This window comes from Bicyclus anynana, chromosome 26 (assembly GCF_947172395.1).
Source record: "Bicyclus anynana chromosome 26, ilBicAnyn1.1, whole genome shotgun sequence".
Lineage (NCBI taxonomy): Eukaryota > Metazoa > Arthropoda > Insecta > Lepidoptera > Nymphalidae > Bicyclus > Bicyclus anynana.
The window spans coordinates 1730194-1742289 of NC_069108.1; the positions used below are offsets into that span (position 1 = coordinate 1730194).

Here is a 12096-nt window from a genome sequence, read left to right on the forward strand (position 1 = left end):
CCGAACCGGTGGTAGAATCTTTACAAATAGTCAACTGACGTGTCAAAAGTGCTTCTAAACTGAGCCTACTTGACATAAATGAATTTTGAATTTTGAAAGAGTAGGGAGGTATAGGGTGGGAGTACCTAGGGTAGGGTAGGGAAAATGTAGGATGGGAGTAAAATATAGGGTATTGTATCTCGTACTATAAGAAAAATGCACATTGTTTACTTTAAGTATTGTGTAGCAAATTAATGTAAAGAACATTAATTTCATTAATTGTTGTTTCAGATTAATTTCTTATACTTCCTTTTTTCTACTTTCCGCTAATTATGTCGCTGCATAAGAATGCATAAAACAAATCTTCCGTTGCATCTGTCTGTCTATACCTACGCGATTAACTCAAAGAGTTCACGCGTTTTTAGTGGTGTGCGAGGTGGATTTACAAGACGGAGGTCCTGGGTTCGATCCTCGGCTGTGCCGACTGAGGTTTCCTTAATTAATTAATTTATTTATTCATTTAAGTAACATTTCCATTATAATATTTAACACATATCATAGATAAAATGTCATAATTATTACAAATGGAAACCCTGTGAGGGTGTTGTAACTACAAAGCAAAACTTAGCTTAACTTAAAATAACATAAGATAAGTAGAGAGGCGGATTTATTGTTTTTCGGTCAAAAAGTTATTAATTTTATAATATACTTTTTCAAGCAAAAAGTTTTTTAATGTTAATAAAAACTAATTAATATTTTTCTTTTCCTTAATGTTTTGCGGTAATTTATTATATATTTCTATGCACATTTTGTGCGGGCCAGTACTGTGCATTTTTAACCGACTTCAAAAAGGAGGAGGTTCTCAATTCGGTCGGTATTTTTTTTTTATTTAACTTTGGCTGTACTAAGTGTAATTGGTCCAGGTCTGGCTGGTGGGAGGGTTCAGCCGTGGCTAGTTACCACCCTACCGGCAAAGACGTACCGCCAATGGATTCGTTCCGGTACGATATCGTGTAGAAACGGAAAGGGTCGTGGATTTTCATTCTACTCATAACAATTTAGCCCGCTTCCATCTTCGATTGCATCATCACTTACCATCAGGTGAGATTGTGGTCAAAGGTTAACTTGTAAATAATAAAAAATAATCTTTTTTACATAAAATTGGAACCGACTTCAAAGATGTATTTTAGTTATTTCGTTTTTAATACAAAATTAGGTACTAAACCGATTTTCATGAAAATAAATAAGACCAATCTGGAAGTATACTCTTTCAAACAATAAAGAGTTTTCGAAAATTGGTTAATAAATGACGAAGTTATGAGGTATCAATTAAAAAAAAAGCACGTCGAATGGGGATGATGACTAGGTTGGAATATATCGATTTTTTTAATAAATTCGGATAAATAAGGTTAATGTTAACTAATTTATACATAAAAAGCAAAGATTGACTGGATATTTGCAAAATAAATAAGATTATAAAATTTCAAAATCTAATAAAAATCTTTTATCGTAATTAGATGAAAATTCATACAGTTTTAGCTTCCTTACATTAAATGTGACATTTTTCAATACATGAACTATTGACATAAACACACAAATAACAAAGATATTAGTAATTTTGTTTGAACGCCCATACAAATCTAACGACCAGCGAGCCAACGACGTCAGTAACTCGTGCCATTTTGTATGGAGCGTTTTTCAGGGATCCGCGGCAGCGCCGCAAATCCGACCCTTTAAATCCCTGTAGCTCCGAAAGTAATGATCGCAGATACCCTGTTACTTTTACAAAATTGCTTTTCTATTAGCATACTCTTAATTTATATACAATTTAAAAAACTGTCATCATCCCTATTAAAAAAGATGTTCTTTTTCAACTCTTCGCTAATAAGAGACAGATTAGTGTAAGATTTTCGCAATGTATAATGTTTACACATATTAAGTTTGACACGATCGATCCTAGATGGCGTTAAGACAATTTTGTCTCGCGATATAGTTCAGTGTTTACAGAATCATATTATTGTAAACGTTTTCAATTTCATGCAGTTTAATTTATATTATACATACATCACTCAAATACCTAAACCAGTTCAAAATTTATATTATTATTTAATTTAATTAATAAAAAATTAGATAAATTAGACTAATTTGTGTGATGACAAGACTTTTATTTACTTCATGCCCTTTAATATCTCGCGACGCTCAGGATTCTTTTTTGAACCCTTTGTTTGCTCGATTGGATTCTATTCGATACGTCTCTCAGTAAAAATATTTTGTTCTGTCTTGCTTGACAAATAAATATTTACAGACAAAATGGCGCCCTCCGCAACAGAAACTACCACCATAACAGAGACCGAAGAGACACTTCCCAAGCTCGTCGCCCCCCAAGCCGCGCCCAGGAAATATGACATAATCTACTTCAACCTGCTTACATTCGGCTACGCGCATCTCGCTACACTGTATGGAATGTATCTAGCTTGTACCACCGCCACGTGGAAGACTTTGATGTTCCGTAAGTACATTATGTTTATAACTTTGGAGACTATCGATGACATAGTCTACTTCCGCCTACTTACATTCGGCTACGCGCATCTCGCGACACTGTATGGAATGTATCTAGCCTGTACTTACCACCGCCACGTGGAAGACTTTGATGTTCCGTAAGTACATTATGTTTATAACTTTGGAGACTATCGATGACATAGTCTACTTCCGCCTACTTACATTCGGCTACGCGCATCTCGCGACACTGTATGGAATGTATCTAGCCTGTACTTACCACCGCCACGTGGAAGACTTTGATGTTCCGTAAGTACATTATGTTTATAACTTTGGAGACTATCGATGACATAGTCTACTTCCGCCTACTTACATTCGGCTACGCGCATCTCGCGACACTGTATGGAATGTATCTAGCCTGTACTTACCACCGCCACGTGGAAGACTTTGATGTTCCGTAAGTACATTATGTTTATAACTTTGGAGACTATCGATGACATAGTCTACTTCCGCCTACTTACATTCGGCTACGCGCATCTCGCGACACTGTATGGAATGTAACTAGCCTGTACCACCGCTAAATGTTGACGCCCACCATAAGATGGAAGCAGGCTACTTGAAAGAAGTACCCGAAAGTAGAACTAAGTTTATTCTACCCACACCTCCAATGGTTTTTATGTGACATCGTACCGGACCGCTAAATCGCTTAACGGGGTACGTCTTTGCGGTTAGGGTGGTAACTAGCCACGGCCAAACCATACAACCCCTGACCTGAGCGACTCTCGAAACTATAAAATCCTAAACTGACCCGTGCTGGGAATCGAATTCAAAAGCTCTCTGAGAACCTGCACGTAGCACGATGATGATTATGACGAGGATGTTGATGATGATGATGATGATGATGATGATGATGATGATGATGATGGTGATAATGATGATGATGATGATGATGATGATGATGATGATGATGATGATGATGACGATTATGAAAATGATGATGATGATGATGATGATGATAATGATGATGATGATGATGATGATGATGATGATGATAATGATGATGATGATGATGATGATGATGATGATGATGATGATGATGACGATTATGAAAATGATGATGATGATGATGATGATAATGATGATGATGATGATGATGATGATGATGATGATGATGATGATGATGATGATGATGATGGTGATGATGATGATGATGATGATGATGATGATGACGATTATGAAAATGATGATGATGATGATGATGATAATGATGATGATGATGATGATGATGATGATGATGATGATGATGGTGATGATGATGATGATGATGATGATGATGATGACGATGACGATTATGAAAATGATGACGATGATGATGATGATGATGATGATGATGATGATGATGATGATGATGATGATGATGATGATGATGATGATGATGATGAGGGTAATGATGAGGATGAGTGAGCATGATTCACTGTTTCAGATCACGTAATGTTCATACTGGCGGCGGTGGGAATAACGGCGGGCACGCACCGCCTGTGGTCGCACCGCGCGTACAAGGCCAAGATGCCGCTGCAGATCATACTGATGGTGTTGAACTCCTTCGCCTTCCAGAACTCCGCCATCCAGTGGGTACGAGATCACCGCATGCACCACAGGTGAGAATATACACAAACACTTTCAAGCGTGTATTTCTCATTGCCGTGAAAATACATCTCACTAGTTAACAAGTGCCATTTAGAAACGAACTTTTTTTTCCTTCTTCAATTCTATTCCTAAGAAAAGTTAATTGAAATTATGAAGGAGCAGCATTATAACAATGATATGCTGAATATAATGAGAGAGAGTAGAGATTTACAACGGATATTATGGGAAGAATAAGTAGATATTATTTCGCGAGATTTCGATAGTAAAAATAGATAACACAAGTTACTTCGACGGCGACCTACACGTTCTCGTGTGGTCGCACCGTTCTACGCGGTTTCTCGTCAGACGGCTGGCCAACAGTGCGTTATAGCGCTAAAGCTACGTGATCAGCAGCAGTGGGGTCATCTTATTCCGAGAGTGTCGGGGTACGGGCCTCGAGGCTTGGTCTCCTTGCCTAAATACTTGCTCATGCCTATCTGAAGCTCATCTGAAGCATCAGAGGCCTATGAGTAGATTATGTTTAGTCTGGTCAGTGCCCCAGCGCAGACTGCAATTCCTCGATATCCAGAGCTGGGGCGGTGACATGTCCCGTGCTGGTAGCAATTTGGTGGCTATCTTGCGCCGAGACGGTGTCTAGTCCAGTTCTTCACCCCGCGCGAACTGCAATCGTATCACCGTCCTGTAGCAAGGCAGTGACTTCGTCACGTCCGATGCTTGCGTCATCCATATCGTCGTCTTCGTCGTTGCCTACGGTGTATGCACCTTCAGAGATGGCCATTTGTAGTAGCTCAGGAGGTAGAGGACGTCCTTTTGGTGTTCGAGAGACGTCGGGTCTTCTCCGACCCGTGTAGCACGGGGCGGGGGGTACGGGCCTCGAGGCAATGCCTTCTTGTCCAGGCGTGTCGCGGGGGATCTTTCTCCCCCGGTGGTTTTTTTCAACCCCTCCCAGAATTGAGGCCAATTGGCCTAAAGGTTTGGTACTTCTTCAGCTCCGGTGGTTCAGCAGCGGGTTCAGTTGGAGAAGTGTTTTGTGTTCGTGCGTTATATCACTATAATAGTCGAGTTGCATACTAGATGGCGCTACCAGTTGTTTGGGATTAATTATATCTCGCTATGATGATTCTAACTTTTACCACGAAAATTATTCATAACAAAAGTTATGCAGCGTGCTATTTCGTGGAGAGTTATCACTATGCACATGACATTTCCAGGTACAGCGATACAGACGCCGATCCACACAACGCGACGCGCGGCTTCTTCTACTCCCACATGGGTTGGCTGCTGGTGCGGAAGCACCCCGAAATGCTGCGTCGGGGCAAGTTCATCGACATGTCCGATATCTATGCCAACCCGGTGCTAAGGTTCCAGAAGAAGTTAGTATTTTTAAACTTTACTAGCGGATGTCCGCATTGATTTGAGTTTTTCACAAAACCCGCGGGAACTGTCGCTGACTGACTGACTGACTTTTTTTAGAACTACAGTAGACATTTTCTATGCCTACTGTAATCCGACCACAGACCATATGTGGTCTCTACCTATATATAGAACTACCCCACTACATCCACTATTGTTAACCTGTTAAAAGATATAGCAAATATTCTTCTTTTTAAACACATAGACCGTTACTTTTCAATTCTTATCGGTATATTTACTAGTGTACGAGTTTCTCTAATAACCAATGAGGGAAGGAGATTTTTAAAAATTATCTTTTAACTCTTCGGCCGCAATTTAATTAGGCAACTTATGTGTAATGTATCAATGTGAGTATTTTATATAATTTACTAGCGGACACCTGCAACTTCATCCGCCCTTCGTCCAACCTCTTTAATCCAGCCCTTACAAAAGTATCACTGTAAAAATGGAGTAACTTCTCCCGTTTTCCAACATTTCCCTTCACTGCTCTGCTCCTATTGATAGTAGCGTGATGAAAAATATACTATAACCTGCCCAGGTGTATGGAGAATAATTGTACCAAGTTTCGTTAAAATCTGTCGAGTAGTTTTTGTTTCTACAACGAACATACAGACAGACAAAAATTTTACTGATTGCAGTTTTGGCATCAGTATCGATCACTAATCACCCTCTAATAGTTATTTTGGAAATATATTTCATGTACAGATTGACCTCTCTATTGATTTATTATAAGTATAGATTTCTTATCCCAATTAAAAAACAGATGAGGCTATATATTTGTTATGCTGGAGCTATAAGGAATTTCTCCAATTTCAGATACGCGATCCCCGTATTCGGTACGCTCTGCTTCGCGCTCCCCACTCTAATCCCCATGTACTTCTTCGGAGAGACCCTCAACACCGCCTGGCACCTCACCATCATGCGCTACGTCTTCAACCTCCACATGACATTCCTGGTCAACAGCGCTGCTCATCTTTGGGGCAACAAGCCATACGACAAGAACATGTTACCCGCTCAGAACCTCCCCGTCTCCTTCATAGCGTTCGGCGAAGGTTTCCACAACTATCACCATGCGTTCCCATGGGATTACAAAACGGCGGAGCTCGGCAACAACTGGCTGAACTTCAGCACCAAGTTCATTGACTTCTTCGCTTGGATCGGCTGGGCGTACGACCTGAAGGAGGTGCCTCTAGAGGTAGCGCGAGCGAGGGCCGAGAGGACGGGCGACGGGAGCAACTTGTGGGGCTTTCGAGATAAGACTGAGTGAATCGGGTGATGATTGGCTAGTTGACAGTTGTTTAAAATTCCCTTCAATTGTTACCAGAGTTTTTCGTTAAAGCTACTGTCACACATGCTCATTTCAAGCGCAAAATCATGCTACTATTGAGCAGTTGCTACTTATTAGCATGCGTATCGCAACATTGCTAATAATGCGCATGCTTATTTCGAGCTTGCTCAATAATCAACAGTCGTGCGATTTATGAGCGTGATACTTGCTGCGCGGGTGGAAGGGGGCGTGGGTTTAGCGCGTCTGAACAGGTTTGCTTATTGAGTATGCTAGTCGACCAGCATTGCTATTCTGTATTCTCTTCACCTTTATCTCTCCCTGTCTAACACGACACTATAGCCAGAGAGCGATAGATACAAATTAGCATGTGTAATTGGAATGTTTGCTTTGAGCATGCTTATTCAGGAGCATACTTATTGCTAGCAAATGTAAACTGATGATAAGCATGCTTGTATGGAGCATACTTAATAGCACGTTTTTAGCATGCTATTTTAGAGCAAGTGTAACAGTACCTTTACTGTGAGGTCACGATCACGTGACCACGTTTAACAATGGCGCAGTTAGGATTAAACGACGATATCATAATATATTATATATCGATAACGTCGTTTAATCCTAAATGCGCCATAAACTTGTCTATGGGTGCTATTAATATAAACTTATTGGTTGTAATCTTTATTAAACAAGCTAACTTTAAAAAATAAATATTATTGGTTTTGCAAAATCACGTATTTTTAATTTGAAATCAGAACGAGCGACTGTTTCCCGCCTATCGCACAAAATTCGTTAAAATTTATGTATCATACCATTATTACAAGATTTTTTTTTACCTTTCATGTTAAACATCTGTAACCGCACGTAAAACTGATTTCTGGCGTGGCGACCGATGCCATGTCGTCGCGTCGCCACGCTATATGATGGTATATATATATATATGTATATATACAGTCTATATGCAGTTGTGTCTACAGTGTGGCGACGCGTCGCCATGCGCAATCGACTGTGCGATTCTCTCCCACTCGATCCGGCGTTAAGGCATCTATCTCGCTACACTGAGCTCGGATACCTATAGTGTATACAGTGTTGTTTAAGTTTTTAACCGACTTCAAAAAGGAGGAGGTTCTCAATTCGGTCGGTATTTTTTTTTTTTTTTTATGTATGTACACCGATTACTCAAAGACGCCTGGACCGATTTCAAAAATTATTTTTTTGTTTGAAACGGTATAGTCCCCATTTGGTCCCATTGCCATCATGTCAAGATCTGATGATGGAATCCTGGAGAAATTGAGGGGAACTTTCGAAAATTATATGGGTGTCTAGTGTGTTCGTATACTTTTCCATTTAGTACTTTTAAGCACTACAATTTCATGAAGATTTAAAATCGATCTGATGATGGAACCATAAAACAGACGAGGGAACTCCTCGGCGATTTACAGCAGTTACTTTGTGTTTGGGCTTGATTAATTTGTATTAATGAGAACTTTCCACATAGATAGGTTGTGACTGTCATTTAGGGGTTTGGTGATGAAGACCAAGGACAATTAAGGGAACTCCTTAACAGTTTACAGTAACCACCTTGTGTTTGGCCTTGATTAATTCGTATTGCTGAGAACTTTCTACCTGGATGAGTTGTGTCTGTTATTAGGGGTCTGATGATGAAGACGAAGGTCAATTAAGGGAACTCCTTAACGGTTTACAGTAGCTATCTTATGCTTGGGCTTGATTAATTTGTATTGCTGAGAATTTTGTACCAAGATGGGTTGTGACTGTCATTAGGGGTCTGATGTATTTGTTTGAGATGAAATTTTACACTAAAAATGGAAAAATAATAAAAATTTTAATAAAAAAATACAACCGACATTCAAAACCTAAAAACATACCCACTAAACTAAAAAGTGAAAAATAACATCATAATATGTTTTACCTGCTGATCAGTATGAAGGCGGTGCTTAGCCGGTGTTGTCTTAATTTAAGCCATTTCTGACAGGACCACATGAAACAACACTGTCTGCAAAATCTAAAGCTATAAGATATTCTCACATGGCTTGAATTAATACAACACCGTCTTAGCACCGCCTTCATACTGATCAGCAGGTAAAACATATTATGATGTTATTTTTCACTTTTTAGTTTAGTGGGTATGTTTTTAGGTTTTGAAGTCGGTTGTATTTTTTTATTAAAATTTTTATTATACAAAATAATGTTTCACATCTGCCAGGCGTCTCGTGACGGCTCACATTTTTTTTATATATTATTGAAAAAAAAGAAAAAGCAAAACTATCGTATATTTATTTCATCAAAATAGCTTTACAAAATCCTTGTCTGTTGACAGTAACCCGGTTAAAACTGTCAGTAAATGTCGTATACATGTTTTATAGATGTAATGAGCCGTGATAGGCCAGTGGATATGACCTCGGCGTCCAATTCCGGAGGGTGTGGGTTCGAATCCGGTCCGGGGCATGCACCTCCAACTTTTCAGTTGTGCGCATTTTAAGAAATTAAATATCACGTGTCGCAAACGGTGAAGGAAAACATCCCGAGGAAACCTGCATACCAGAGAATTTTCTTAATTCTCTGCGTGTGTGAAGTCTGCCAATCCGCAGTGGGCACGCGTGGTGGACTCAAAATCAAAATCAAAAATCATTTATTTCAAGTAGGCTCAGTTTACGAGCACTTTTGACACGTCAGTTGACTATTTGTAAAGATTCTACCACCGGTTCGGAAGGCAGGTCCTGCTGAGAAGATACCGGCTATTGGCCTAATCCCTTTAATTCTGAGAGGAGACTCGAGCTCAGCAGTGAGCCGTATATGGGTTGATAACGACGACGACGAGACGTAATGAGTAATATGCCATCCTTGTTCTATTTAACCGACTTAAAAAAAAGGATGTTCTCAATTCGAGTCTATGTTTTCTTTTTGTGTGTATGTTACTTTTTTTTGAAAGGGTATACCTCCCGGAATGGTCCCATTGTCATCATGTCAGGATCTGATGATGGGATCACGGAGATCGAGGGGTACTTTCAAAAATCGTAAGGGCAACTATAGCGTTATATATTTCTTCCATTCACCACTTTAAAGCTCTATAACTTCATGAAGGTCTGGAGTCGATCTGATGATGGAGTCGCAACATATACGAGAGAACTCTTTAACGGTTTACAACAGTTACCTTATGTTTGGACTTGATTAATTTATGTCGATAACAACTTTCTACCTAGATGAGTTTTGACAGTCATTAGAGATCTGATGATGAAGACGAAGGATAGGTATTGGAACTCCTCAACGGTTAAAAGTAGCTACCACGTGATTGGGCTTGATTAATTTGTATTTATGAGAACATTCCACTTAAATGGGTTATGACTGTCATCAGGGGTCTGACGATGAAGACTAATGAGAGGTACTGGAACTCCTAAACGATTTACAGTAGCTACCTTGCGATTGGGCTTGATCGATTCCTATTGATGATATATTTCCACCTACATGTATAGGTGAGGTCTGATGATGAAGACGAAGAATAGGTAATGGAACTCCTCAACGGTTTACAGTGGCTACATTGTGATTGGCCTTGATTTATTCGTATTGATAAGAACTTTCCACCAAGTTGGTTTGTGACTGTCATTAGGGGTCTAGTGATGAAAACGGAAGGACAGTTATTGGAACTCCTCAACGGCTTAGAGTAGCCACCTTGTGCATGGGCTTCGAGTTGGAATCTAAGTTGCGTAATCACGTAATCTCTAGCAATTCTATTTCATCGTGTGGCCAACTCATTAGTTTGATTTAATCTTAGTCAGATAAGGCTATTCCATCCAAGGTTTTAACACGAATCATAGCAACATACGTATGGCAAATTTTTTCTTTAATGTAATCATACATAAAATTTTTTATTTTTCCAATTTTAGTGTACCTCATCATACCAGATCTATATCTAGTATGATTACACTAAAATTGGAAAAATAAAAAAAATTAATAAAAAAAATACAACCGACTTCCAAAATATAAAACGTACCAACTCAACTAAAAAGCAAAAAATGACATAATGTTACGTTCTACCTGCTGATCACTTTGAAGGCGGTGCAAAACCAGTTTTGTATTAATTTAAGTCGATTCTGAAAGAGCCACATGAAATAGCACTATCTGTAAAATCGTAATCTTTATGATATTCTTACATGACTTGAATTAATACATCACCGGTTTAGCTGAGGTTAGGTTAGGTTTAGTTTAGGTTTTAGACAGAGAATCGACGTGCCACTTGGCTAGGGGGGACGGTCTGGCGGGTCTAGTTACTACCCTACCGACAAAGACGTACGGCCAAGCGATTTAGCGTTCCGGTACGATGTCGTGTAAAAACCGATAGGGGTGTGGATCTTCATCCTCTACCTAACAAGTTAGCCCGCTTCCATCTTAGATTGCATCATCACTTACCGTCAGGTGAGATTGTAGTCAAGGGCTAATTTGTAAAGAATAAAAAAATCTTAACGCAATGTTAGATAATCAGAAAAACGAACATACGACGAAAAACTATGTAGTCACTTATTATTTTAGCCCAGTGGATATGACCTCTGCCTCCAATTCCGGAGGATGTGGGTTCGAATCCGGACCGGGGCATGCATCGTGAGGAAACCTGCACACCAGAAAATTTTCTGGATTCTCTGCGTGTGTGAAGTCTGCCAATCCGCATTGGGCCAGCGTGGTGGACTATTGGCCTAACCCCTCTCATTCTTAGAGGTGACTCGACCTCAGCAGTGAGCCGAATATGGGTTGATAATGATGAATTTTCATAAAAATCCGTTCAGTTATTTTGTATGAAAATTAAAATAAATAAATGAAATTGCCCAAATAGACTAATCCACGAAGGAAGCCGCATCTGCCACTATGTAGTAAATTATATGTATATTCATACTTAACACGTTATAAACATTAACTTGATTTTACGGCGGATGAAACTGCGGGTCAGAGCTAGTAAAGCATATAAAAACTGTCATAAATAACACTATAAACACGCAAAATTATATGACTATAAAAAAACTTAACTAAACGCCTTTTAAAAATAAACATCGCGAGAGAAGGATTTTTTTTTTATAGAAAATTATAGTCGAAGTTAAAGGTCAAGTCTGTTAGAACTATCAACAGACAACAAATTGACGGCCTCCGTGGCGCAGTAGTATGCGCAGTGGATTTACAAGACGGAGGACCTTGGGTTCGATCCCCGGCTGGGCAGACTGAGATTTTCTTAACTTGTCCAGGTCTGGCTGGTGGGAGGCTTCGGCCGTGGCTAG

The 12096-nt window shown here is 39.5% G+C and overlaps 2 protein-coding genes across 2 annotated transcripts in view; one reads left to right on the forward strand and one right to left on the reverse strand.

The window, feature by feature from the left end:
- LOC112050811 (poly [ADP-ribose] polymerase tankyrase) overlaps positions 1-12096 on the reverse strand; it is a 104838-nt gene that overhangs the window by 34636 nt on the left and 58106 nt on the right. The window lies entirely within an intron of this gene.
- LOC112050801 (acyl-CoA Delta(11) desaturase) lies at positions 2056-7639 on the forward strand. Its single transcript, XM_052889673.1, has 4 exons — positions 2056-2488; positions 3959-4133; positions 5334-5495; positions 6352-7639. Exons 1-4 carry the CDS (start codon positions 2290-2292, stop codon positions 6800-6802), a joined length of 987 nt encoding a protein of 328 aa, XP_052745633.1. The 5' UTR covers positions 2056-2289; the 3' UTR covers positions 6803-7639.

Bases quoted from the DNA above. Each gene is read 5' to 3' on its own strand.
- LOC112050801 (XM_052889673.1), top strand. From the start codon at position 2,290: ATGGCGCCCTCCGCAACAGAAACTACCACCATAACAGAGACCGAAGAG. The intron at 2,489-3,958 runs GTAAGTACATTA...TCACTGTTTCAG, and splicing joins GTGGAAGACTTTGATGTTCC to ATCACGTAATGTTCATACTG. The intron at 5,496-6,351 runs GTTAGTATTTTT...CTCCAATTTCAG, and splicing joins GTGCTAAGGTTCCAGAAGAA to ATACGCGATCCCCGTATTCG.